Source organism: Ursus arctos, unplaced genomic scaffold (genome assembly GCF_023065955.2).
Source record: "Ursus arctos isolate Adak ecotype North America unplaced genomic scaffold, UrsArc2.0 scaffold_1, whole genome shotgun sequence".
Taxonomy (NCBI): Eukaryota; Metazoa; Chordata; class Mammalia; order Carnivora; family Ursidae; genus Ursus; species Ursus arctos.
In genome coordinates, this window is record NW_026622763.1 from 20,007,120 (window position 1) to 20,019,969 (window position 12,850).

The 12,850-nt window shown below is 40.1% G+C and overlaps 1 protein-coding gene across 1 annotated transcript in view; it reads right to left on the reverse strand.

Annotated features, from left to right (window-relative positions):
- MCM6 (minichromosome maintenance complex component 6) overlaps nt 1-12,102 on the reverse strand; it is a 33,109-nt gene extending 21,007 nt beyond the window's left edge. Inside the window, exons 1-7 of the mRNA XM_026510072.4 lie at nt 11,891-12,102; nt 8,496-8,642; nt 6,725-6,835; nt 5,371-5,620; nt 2,977-3,142; nt 2,546-2,691; nt 1,370-1,520 (exon numbers count right to left, since the gene is read on the reverse strand). Coding sequence (XP_026365857.1) covers nt 1,370-1,520; nt 2,546-2,691; nt 2,977-3,142; nt 5,371-5,620; nt 6,725-6,835; nt 8,496-8,642; nt 11,891-11,997 — 1,078 coding nt within the window. The 5' untranslated portion in view covers nt 11,998-12,102. The remainder of the gene's footprint in view (nt 1-1,369; nt 1,521-2,545; nt 2,692-2,976; nt 3,143-5,370; nt 5,621-6,724; nt 6,836-8,495; nt 8,643-11,890) is intronic.
- Between the last annotated feature and the right edge of the window lie 748 nt (nt 12,103-12,850).

Sequence of the window (12,850 nt, forward strand, 5' to 3'; positions counted from 1 at the left end):
CAGTCAAGCTTTCAGATGACTGGCCCCAGCTGCTATCTTAGCTGCATCCTTGTGAAAGACTGAGTAGGAACCACTCAGTCAGAACCACCCAACTAAGCCGCTCTCAAATCCTGACCCATAGCCTGTATGAGACCCTATTTGTTGTTTGAAGCCACTAAGTTTTGGGGTAACTTGTTATACAGCAATAGATTAATTTCTGGGGGGGGGGAGAGCTAGATCAAAGTTTGGACACCTACTCAATTAAGGGAGGACACTCTAAAATCCATAAAAGATTATTACCATAAAGGATCTCAGTTCAATTTCACTGGCCAAATATTTAGATAGGAAAAAAGGATTATTTTTAAATAGTTAAAAATATATGCCTAAGAGAAATACCTATAACCCTGAGTTCCTGCCATAACTCCAATTCAGTATGAAAGGATGGAAAAAGTAAGGGTAAAGCATGAGGCTTGAAAATTTAGTCATATCCTTCAACACACAAAGGGTATTAAATGATGGTGAGCAACTAGCAACCAAGAGCCAAGGAAACAAAGGAAGAAACCACTGAAGGTATAGACATAGTACATAAAACCAAGAAACATCATGAAATCTTCTTCTTGGGGAAAAAAAAAAGATAAGGATATTATTCTAACATATTGGAATACACTTAAGTAAAGTTCTACCCTAAAGCCAGAAAAAGAAGACTAAATGAACTTTTTTCTTTTTAAAAAAATCATGATAAAATATACATAAATACAATTTACTATCATTTTTAAGTGTAAAATTTAGCAGAATTAGGGGCGCCTGGGTGGCACAGCGGTTAAGCGTCTGCCTTCGGCTCAGGGCGTGATCCCGGCGTTCCGGGATCGAGTCCCACATTTGGCTCCTCCACTATGAGCCTGCTTCTTCCTCTCCCACTCCCCCTGCTTGTGTTCCCTCTCTCGCTGGCTGTCTCTATCTCTGTCAAATAAACAAATAAAAATCTTTAAAAAAAAAAATTTAGCAGAATTAAATGCACTGTTTTATAATCACCACCCTATCCATTTCCAGAACTCTCATCATCAACAGAAACTTTATCCATGAAACACTAACTCCCCATTTCCCTCCCCCATAGGTAACCTCTTTCTACTTTGTGTCCCTATGAACTTGCCTATTTTAGGTACCTCATTTTAAGTGGATTCATATAATATCTGTCCTTTCATAAATGATTTTAATACCCCTTGTAAGTCCGCTAAAAAACCTTTGATCTGATTTATGTGCTGTAAGAGATCACTTATTGCTGTTTTTAAAAAAATTTTAAGTTCCAGTATAGTTAACATAAGTATTTTTTGCTGTTTCTTAATCATCATTTTGATTTCAAGTTTATGCCACAAATGGAAGGAACTCTTACCATGTATAGTAGGGAACAGGCTGGTACAGAGATTATGGTACAGATTTTTATCCTGACTCATTTCAAACACTTTCTCCCACTCCTTCACAGTCATTTGGTTCTTAATGCTCTCAGCGGTCTGTTCCTCATCTCGGAGTTCTTTCCCTCCAAACTGAGGGGTGGAGAAGAAAGGAAAATATACTTACATGGAAACAGTCAAAGTAAAATGAAACAGAAAGGGCTTCAATACAAACAAAAAAATAACCTGGGAGGTTAACTTCAGAATCTGTTGACTACAAAGGCTTTCAAAAAAATCCCCAAACTAGTAAGGCCTAAGTTAATCAAGATATTGAAGAGTTTGTCATTTGTCCAGTGAATTGAAAACAAAAAAGCTAATGCTGTTTTATATTGCTATCTAAATGAATCTGAATACTCAAGAGATGAGCCACAATAAAATGTTAATCACTGATATGAATATAAAGTAATATAGTATTATATTCACCCCTCTTCTTCCAATACTGGACTATTTTCCAAACCTTTTCTCATTGCTTTCCCACTAAGGACACAGAATCAAGTTTTACACTACTATACAACCAGGAATCCATCACTAACAGAAAGGGCAAATTACTTCACTTCCCAGATTACTAAATTTTTCTATTTGTACTTTCTCCAAGAGTATGATAGAGGAACTGCAGTAATTAAAAATGAACAAAATTATACCATGGATAATTTGTATCAATGCTCTTAAGGCACTGAGTTCTTAAACATGAAAACAAACAGGTTTTTCCTCAAGGTCAGAAAGACATGAAAAGATCTGGTTTTAAAACTAAAGAATCAGGGGCACCTGGGTTGCTCAGCTGGTTAAGCAACTGCCTTTGGCTCAGGTCATGGATCTCGGGATCCTGGGATCAAGCCCTGAATTGGGCTCCCTGCACATCGGGAGTCTGCTTCTCCCTCTCCTTCTGCTGCTCCCCCCTGCTCATGCTTGCTCATGTGCGCTTTCTCTCTCTCTCCCTTGCAAATAAATAAAATCTAAAAAAAAAAAAAAACCAACAACACAAAAACTAAAGAATAACCACCCCCCCACACACACACCATTAACACTGACCTGATACCTCAGTAGTTTCAGAAGCCCATATTGTTTTGGCAGCCCTAGGGAAGGTTTTTCTCAACATTTGCCAGTCTGTTAAGACTCACCCTTGGGTTGGTGGGTGCAACACAGCAGGCAAGAAAGACCAGCCTGTATGAAAGATCCCTAACACCAAGAGCCCGGAGTCCTCGAATACCTTCCGTCTCATATCCATCAACACCACTTACACGGGAATTAGTTTCTGCACGCGCACCTGAAAGAATGAACGATAATTTATTTCACAGCTCAAATATCAAAGGTGCTGAGAATCAAAATTGCTTAAATAAACAAAATCTGTACATCCAAAGATTTCATTTAGGCCTTGAAATTTTTCAGAACAAGACTTTTTGAGGCAAAATCAATTTGTCTCTATTCTTATCATACTTCCTTGCTCACCCTGATGGGTAGCCAAAAACAAGACAAGCAAGATTCAAGAAGCTGAATGTTCTGTAGTTTCAGGTAATGAGAATTTGTTTGATTTGAGCCGAAGATTACTGACCTGGTATGCTAAGCTTAGAGACATCAGGCACAACAATTAAAGTCCCTGTAAAGTCACACTTGTCACCAGCTTGAGCTGACTCCACAGCTTCAGCTCTCAAGATCACTTCTAAACTTCGGGGGATACTCCCTCGAGGAAGCTCAGCTTGAGTCTCTTGAATACGAACCTGTAACAACAGCCCAGAATGAGAAGAGATTATCTTTCACACGTCATATAATCTAAATTAATGCCACAAATATCAACATATTCCAAACTCTTACCATTTGCAGACTTTTGACATTTGCCAAAATTCATCTTAAAAATTCTCTACCCTAGGGGCGCCTGGGTGGCACAGTGGTTAAGCGTCTGCCTTTGGCTCAGGGCGTGATCCCGGCGTTCTGGGATCGAGCCCCACATCAGGCTCCTCTGCTATGAGTCTGCTTCTTCCTCTCCCACTCCCCCTGCTTGTGTTCCCTCTCTCACTGGCTGTCTCTATCTCTGTCAAATAAATAAATAAAATCTTAAAAAAAAGAAAATTCTCTACCCCAATACTCCTTTCAATGTGGTAAGAGATAACATCTACTTAAAAACTTCGCCTTCAGGGGGCAACCTGGGTGGCTCAGTCTGTTAAACGTCTGCCTTCAGCTCAGGTCATGATCCCAGAGTCCTGGGATCAAGACCCATGCTGGGCTCCCTGCTCAGCAGGGAGTCTGCTTCTCCCCCTCCCTCTCCCTCTGTGTGCACGCTTGCACTCTGTCTCAAATAAACAAATCTTTAAAAGCAAAAACAAAAACAACTTCACCTTCAGGGGTGCGTGGGTGGCTCAGTTGGTTAAGTGTCTGACTCTTGATTTCAGCTCAGGTCTGAGCTCAGGGTCCTGAGATCAAGCCCCACATTGGGCTTTGCACTCAGCATGCAGTCTGCTTGTCCCTCACCCTCTGTTTCTCCCCTCACTTTCACTCTCTCTCTCAAATAAGTAGATAAAGTCTTTAAAACAAAAAAAACCCCTTTCACCTTTAGTAGACTTACCATGATGAGCAATGAGTAATATGTGGAACTGTTGGATCACTACATTGTACACCTGAAACTAATTTAACACTAGGTAAACTACACTGGAATTAAAATAATAAAAAATAAAAACTTCACTTTTACTCTCATTAAAAAATGTTTTCCTCCTTGCTCAAACTATGTAGTTAAATATTTGTTCTGTTCCATCTTCCCCCAAATTTTCAGGGAAATTTTATGAAAAATTTCACATACTTTATACATGCCACCTCAATACTACTGTTAATATTACTTAGACACACACATATTTTTACTGTATTATTTGAAAGATGTTACAAAAATCAAGATCCTTCATCCCTAACTAGTTTAGCACTCATCGCCTAAGAGTAAAGAACATCTCCTATGTAACCACGATATTACCACACCAAGACAATTAAATAATATTTATATTTGATTGTTATATAATGTTCTTCTTCAAATCTAAAGCACCTCTTACCCCAAGTTGTTGGTAGAGTATGTGTTTCATATAAACTAAGTCTCAGACTGATATTAAAACATTAAGTAGGACTAAAAACTGAAGTTAATATTAATTAATTATTTTAGTCTGGTACTCATTCCCCCATGCTTAAGTGCTTGAGGTGCTACAACTTTTCTTTCCCTTTGCCTATCACAGAGTTACTAAGTCTTCTGGGGACCTGAGAGGTCCTCCACCCACAACCTTAATTTTTATTGCTACCATCCAACTCTTGCCCAGGTAATTACAACCGTCTAATTATTTGTCTCTTGTTATATACTACACACCAATGCCCCACTAGTCTTCCTTTAAAAAAGAAAAGTTCCTATCTCCTGAAAATATATTTCCCTTGTTTATCAAGATAGGTCCAAATTTCCCAACCTGAGATTTTAAGGCTCCGAGTACCTCCATGCCTCACACCAAATCATCCCTCAGATCATCTCCAATTTGGCTCCTCTACTTCCATCGTGATAATCCTCACTGCTACCAAGAAACATGTCCATTTTTGCCTGTCCTTTTATTCATGCCTTCCTCTCTAACCACCAACATGAGGTCTTACACCAACAAGTTTCCACTTCTTCAAAGTTTTCTTAACAGTAGTTCTTCTTCATCATCATCATCTTCTTCATCATGTTTACTATTTATTCTCTGACAAATACATTTTGTCACAGTCTGAAGGAGCTTCCAATCCAACTTATTAAAGGTTAAAACACATTAATATATTGATAACTAAAATTTGCATTAAGAGTTTTGGGCTTAAATCTGTAGTTACATATAATGAACCTCCACTTATATAAAAACTAAGCTTAAAATCATATAAATAAGCTTGTAATAACTGCAAGTGCCTAGAGGTGAATTAATAGCATAATCTGAACTAAACGGAAGTTAATAAATACCTTTTGAAAATCAACAAATCTTGATTTATTTGTATCCAGCAAGAATCTCCTTCTGTTGGCACAAACTGGATTTCGGCAGATGTTCGGCTGTGTGTATTTGAACTGCTGTTCTACGTCCTTGATCACTGTCTGACAGTCCAAGCACAGGAATGTTCCACTCACAAGCTCTGGGTGAACAGGATGAGTCCGTACCACCTGCCCACTGATGCGAGTGAGCAAACCAATTCTGGATGAAGTGAGTTCTCGAATTCTGTTTAAAGACAGGTGTCTCATTAGTAAATATTCATTTCCAACCTAAGAAATGTTTCCATTTTCATGAGAGGGTATTCAAGGATAAATTTACATTAAAACAAACAAACAAACAAAAAAACACCAAAAAACAAGAGAGAAGGAATTCTTTGGACTCTTCTCCAAGAATGATTTAGTCAATGTGCCCATTCCTAAATTAGACAGTGTATATGCATTCACAGCAAAAAACATCAATATGAAAACTAAATAATGGACAGCAAAGAAATGAAATTACAATTATAAAACAGATGATCCCATTTTATTTTATAATCAAATGTTCTCTGCTTACCTATAATTTCTAAATAATCATGTATTAGTTTCACAGTAAAGTTATCATAGGAAAGAAATGGTATATTCAGAAGTTCAGAAACACTTCCTTTACCTCACAAACTCATTTTATATTAAATAACTTGTTAATTTTACAAGTAATTTTAGTAGTTTAAGTTTTCAAAATATCACTTCAAATTCTTCCAGTAAATTTATTCTTTAAATGACTGCTAAAGGGAAAAATGTTTTAAAGTTTTGCCACTTAAACTCTGACAAAAATTTCCAAAGATTCATGAATTTCTGTGACTGTTCTCAGTTTCCATATTTTCTCACTTGATTGATTTTTCCCCAGATGTCCCCTGAAAGGTGTCCTGAAATATGACAATCTCCAGAAATGGCTTTATTTAACTTACTTCCCATTTCATCTTCCTAGACAAATGTATTTCTCCAAAACCAAACTTTCTAAATAACTAAGCCTAACTCTTCACATGTAAGACTAAACCTAGGGGTGCCTGGGTGGCTCAGCTGATTAAGCATCTGCCTTCGGCTCAGATCATGGGGTCCTGAGATTGAGCCCTGTGTTGGGCTCCTTGCTCAGCGGGGAGTCTGCTTCTCCCTCTCCCTCTGCCCCTCCTCCCTGCTCATGCTATCTCTCTCACTTGCTCTCTCTCACAAGTAAATAAATAAAATCTTAAAAAAAAAAAAAAAGAAAAAAGACTAAACCTCCTGAGTTTTTAATCATTAAGTGATGCCTATACTGTTTGGTGAATTCCTGTTCTTCCAAAGAAGGGTTTCTTACTTGTGTCTGGTAGGTAGGTCTTGGAATGCAACATAAAAATCCTTGGCAAGAGGAATCTCTTTTCGGTCTTTGACGAAGGTTTTCAAGGCCCGACATAGGTAAGGGTAAACTCTGAAAAGCAAACAAACGAACAAAAATCACATGTCACCTTCAAGAGGCCTACCAAGGTCCAGGCACCCTTTACCTTTCACACTTACAAACAGCTGAGACTAAGCAATTTCATCTGGCTACAACCAAGCTTTAAAATTTAACTATGCAGGATACTTCTATTGTCTAGTCTAGGTTTGAGACTCTTCTAATCCTCTCCTATCCCACCACAAACAGATCTAAGACAAGAGAAACACCAAAGATAAAATGTTATACCCAAATATTCACCATCTTTAAATTGGCACTTAGCGCCGACACTGTAGGCCACTCCTCTGTTCAAGATGAATCTACCCGAACAATCTAGGTGGTTTGCAATCTAGAAAGACAGTCTCCTATTTGATGTCAAGGCCTGGTATATTTTTCTAGGTACAATTCTTGACTGGTAAGAAATGGATGAGGAGAGAAATTTGTGTACTGACATGAGAGCAAACTGGCAGAAACATACCACTTGATTGGTTAGACTGAAGTGTCTTGATACAAGTTCCCAGTAGTTGTTGCAGCTTGGTTTGTTTAAGCAGTGGGATCTGGAAGTCCTCTGAAAAATGAGCTACTTTCAGGAGACAGAACTGCTACATGGCCTGTGTATGAAGTATGGGTATAGGTGTTTCTACCACCAGCCTCGATTTTCTATCTCCCTCTCATTTGTCAATACAACTTTTCCTGCTTTGTATTCTCACAATAAACTCTGCTGCTTATCCCTACAAACATTCTTGATGATCAGATATGACTAGAAACACTGAAACAAGTCATTCATCTTCCAGCCCACCATGTAAAGGAATAGGGCTTACTTCTGGGTCTTCATTTCTGTTTCACAACTGTCCACAATGTTTACTTTAACCTGGTTTTATTTATATAAATTGTCACATTTATTTAATCCAAATGCTGACAAAGATTTGTTTAAAGATATATTTCTTATTTTATACGGCAATTAAAAATAAAATGAAAGCCGAAATTATTAATGTCTAGTTTCTACCCAAAAGGAATACCACTCAGCTATTAAAATGTTTTTCAGGGATTTTATACGATATGAAAAATTATGTTATACCATTAAGTGAAGGGGCAGGAGACTATATCTACACTATGATCTCAATAGTTACATATACCCAGAAATAAAACAAAATGTGCCAGAAGATCCTTGGGAATTTGTAAGACTATAAGTATGTCTGTATTCCCTCTACTTATCTCTACTTTCTAAATTTCCTACAATATACACATTACTTTTATAATCAGAAAAAAGTTAAACTTTAAGAACAATGTCATTACTTTAAAGACACCCCTGATCAAGAATAGGATCCACACGCTTTCTCAAAACACCTACTCCCAGGGGCAAGGGAAAGGATCAGATGAACAACACAGCAATAGCACTGAATGCCTGATACAAAGTAAGTGATCCTCTGAAAACTTGGGAAAACTACATTGAAAGCATAGGTTTTCAACATTCACATGTGAAAAATATTCAGCTCCACAAAGGCCTAAATTAGTTCAACTAAAATGACCACTGGCTCTATCAAAGGGCTTTTGTGACAGCTGGCTTCTGCCTCACAAATGAACACTTGCAGTCCAAGAAGAGCTGGATTCACAGGCTCCATGCCTATTTAAAGTAAAGAAGATTAATACACCATACCTATAGAACTCTTCTTGAATGGTGGTAGAAAGTTGTTGGTTAAATTGCTCCAGGTCCACAAAACTTACAACCAATGTGTTTCTCTCGGGACGAATGAGCTCCTCTGCTAACTGCAAGTATTTAGTTTCTCCATCACTGTTCTGGAACCTGCAGATACATACAAGTCAGATTAAACTGAAGAATTAGGTAGTAAAAAGAAGAATCTAAATGCCTGATAATTCAGTGTATTGGTTAAAATTCATCAGCTTTAGGGTCAAGACAGGCTCACTTTACTAATTGTATAACTTGGGGCAAGTTACCTATCCCCTTTTTTTGAGGGGAAAAAAAATAAACATAAATTAGGACATCGCTTTGTCTCGTAAGATTACTGTGAAGTTTCAACAAGAATGCCTGTGAAATGCTTTGCACAGAGCCTAGAACACAGAAAAACAGACTTCAGATTTTAATCTGCATTTCTTAATTTAATATTTTCTAATAAAAATGCCAACTATTCTTTTATTATTGTTATGCATAATTAAGATTGGAAAATATTAAACCAAGAAATGCAGGTTGAAATCCAAAGATTCAGTTTCTATAGGGAAAACTAACAGACTAGCTGTTAATTTAAAAACATGAATAAAAATAAATACAGAGATGAGGTGCTTCACTGCCCAAGTCCTAAGGAAAACAGAAACATCTATACACACAACATAAAGGATTATCACAAACATTTTTGCTTTTTGTTCTTTTAACATAAACTGCAGATTCATTTTGAGGCAATAATCAATTCCTTCTTCAAATACAACATGCTGTTAGATATATACTGGACATCTACCTGCAAAGCATTATGCCAGAGATACTTGAAGCTGAAAATGACAGTGTTGTTCCTGCCCTAGGATTGACACTCTCATAGGAGACACTATTAAAGAGAGGTAACAAGACAACATAACCGTCCATGACAAATGAGTAAAGAAAATGTATACACATACAAAGGAACACTACTCAGCCTTAAAAAGCAAAGTCTGATATATGTGTAAACAAAGATGAACTCTAAGGACGTTACGCTAAATGAAATATGCCAATCACAGAAAGACAAATATTGCACGATTCTACCCATATGAGGTATCTAAGATAGTCAAATTAATAGAGTCAAAGTGGAATGAGGGCGGCTAGCTGGCTTAGCTGGTAGAGCATACAGCTCTTGATCTCAGGATTAGGAGTTCAAGCCCCAGGTTCAGTGCTGAGCTTACATTAAATAAAGAGATAGCAGAATGGTGGTTGCCAGAGGCTAGACAAGGTGGGAAATGTGGAGGTACTAATCAATAGGCATAAGGTTTCAGCCAAATGAGACTGAGTAAGCTTTAAGAGATCTACTGTGTAACATTGTACTTGTAGTCAATAATATAGCTAAAAATTTTTAAGAGGGTAGACCTCATGTTAAGTGCTCCTTCCACAGTAAAATCAAGCGGAAAAAAAGGAGGTCAAGAAATGTGCTGTGGGGATATAAACTAATTCTGCTCAATAAGAACATCCAGAAAGGCTTCAAGAACTTAAAAAGATGACACTGGAATACAGCCCTGAAAGACATTCGGAATTTGAAAGAAAACAAAATAAAAACACCAAAAGAACCCCAGTGGTGGTTAAACTGGCTACAGATGGTGGAAAATAAGTGGCAATGTCAGAAAAGGTATAGGAACAGGGATGGTGACAGGCTGGTTGTGGAAGGTGAAACTGGGAAGGGCTATGAAGAACTTGGGACTTTGTTCCATAAACAAGGGCAAATCAAAGTGGAATTTTGAGAGGAAGTTAACATCTCCCCTGGCCCCCTCAGAGTGATTATTTGTCTTATTTATCATTATCCCCAGCACCTAGCCATATGGTAAACTGCAAGGTAGTGAAGGCAATTATATTCTTTGTTAAAATTAAACATTAATTGAGGACCTTTGCCATATGGTGTGGTGGCCAGGTGGGGTTAAGGATGGGATTTACATTCAAGATGAAGTGGCTGACAGGTAGATATAGTACTCTACAGAGATAATGGAAAATGGCATCTTAGGAGCATAAGGGAAGAAAGGATTGGTGTTGCCTAAAAGGTTTATAGGAATTCACAAAGGAGTTTTGAGTTTTTAGATGGGCTTTGAAAGATGAAGAGCTGTGAGGCAGAGGTCAGGAATGCAAATTAAATTATTGTTTTAAATATATCAGAATTTCATTAAGACAGCAGAATTATTCACAGTAGTAATAGTAATAAGTGTGGAAACAACCCAAAGCCCGTGGATGAATGGACAAAAAATGGTACAGGTATACAATGAAATACTGTTCAGCTTTAAGAAGAAATTGACACATGCTGTATACATGGATGAACCTTGAAGACATTATGGTGGAATAAGCTGGTCACAAAAAGGACAAGCACTGTGTGACTCCCAAGTATAAGCGGTAACTAGAATAGTGAAATTCATAGTAAGGAGAAGGGTGGTTGCCAGATGCTGGCGCGGGGTGGGGGGCTGGGGTTACTCTTGAGGGGTTGCTAAGTGTCAGTTTGGGAAGGCCAAAAAGAGTTCTGGAGATGGATGGTGGTGATAGTTACTTAACAAGGTGCATGTATGTACTTCATGCCACTCAACTCTACACTTAAAAAAGTTAAATGGTTAAGTTTTATGTTACGTATATTTTACAATTTAAAAAAAAAGAATTTCATAAGACACTCCAAAGTCCACACTCTAAGGGAAAGAAGTGATACATCTGCACTAAGAAAATAACTGGCGGCAGTGGCGGAAAGCCAGGCAGGGAGGGGGGGGTTATGACAGGCTAGGAGCTTGGAATGCAACTGAACCCCCCCCCAAAAAGTGTGTGTATGGGGAGGGGGGTGGTGGAATTTCGGAAAGGGAGGGATGGATGGAGGGCGTGTGCTCAGCCACTTTTAAGCAGGTCGGGGCTCCCCCGAACATCTGTCTACGCGTAGGGTTCATGGTAGTACTTTTAACTCCATAGGCTCCAGGGTTTCGGGCCCTCGGCGCCCCCAACACGAAGGGGTCTGGCTGTCCGGTTCAATCAGGACTCTGCAGGGATCCCCCACTCGATCGTGCTACTTATCCTCCCCGAGCCTCAGTTTCCGCATAGGTAACCAGGGCCGACCCGACCACCAGCCTTACAGGCGGTAAAGACGGAATGATGGGATCAAAGAGCTGCGCACAGTCTGAGGAAGGGCTCGTGGTGAATTTTAGTCCCCCGCGGCAGGCCGGCTAAGCCCCAAGTGAGGCGTGGACGCTCTGCAAGGCGTGTGACCCCTCCCCCCCGTTCCCCAACACGCGGCGGCCCCAAGGCCCGGGGAGCCGTAAACCGAGGGCCCAGGGCGCCGGAAGCGGGGAGCAGCAGCTCAGGGAAGTTCCGCGAGGAAGGGGCGCTCGCCGACTTACTCCTCCAAGAAATCCAGGAACAGTTTCTGACACTTCTCGGCCACCTCGTCGCGGACTTCCAGGTGCTGGCTGCCGGCGCTCGGCTCCGCTGCAGCTGCGAGATCCATTGCTGCCTAATGCCGAGGGGCCGCAGCCGACACTGTCCACAGCCACGAGTCGCTTCACCAGCTACGCTACCGCTTTGCGCGCGCCGCGGCCACCACCGCCCGCCCCCTCGCCCCACCGTGATGGCCGGAACCAATCCTGGCGCAAGAGCTCGCGGATTTCGCGCCAAACCTGCCCAATGAGCGCGGCTTCTCCCTCAGCCCCGCCCACAGAGCCGGGATTTCGCGCCAAAAGCAAAGACCTGGAGGAAGCCCGCGGGTTCTGCCTTTGCGCCTGCGTAGTTTGGCCGTGTCGCCGGCAGTTTGGTTTCTGGAGCAGGTTAAAAGGTTGGATCTCGGTTCGAGTGGTTTTTCAATTGTTCTTCAAATCATTTCACTGATATTAATTGAGAAGTAGACATAAGGCTCTATGGAAGAGAAAAATGAGTAAGATTCAGACCTGCTTGAGCCGAGGAAATAAACTGTACATCACCGGATAAAGCTCTGTACAAGAGCCCAAAGAGATGTAGAAATAGTACCAGGGCGGGGGCGTTGGCAGAGTTACTGTAGTTGGTGCTGGGAAAAATCAGCGAAATGTTTGACATTGTTGATTAACTCCTCTCTTAAACGCAGCTTTTGGCTTGCGTCCTTTTGATTTTCTTTACTCTCTTTGACAATCTTTACCCAACTTCGTTCCACTTGCTTTTTTTCCTATGTGGTTATTCTTGGTTAGCCTTTGTAGACGCCTCTTCTTCAGTAAGTCCCTTAAGTGGTCTGGTTCCAGGCCCTTCTTTCTCCCAAAGAAGTTGTGCTGGGCGATCCTCTTCATTCCTGTTGTTGCGGGATCGTTGAGCAAGCCTGGTCAGGAAAGAATTCT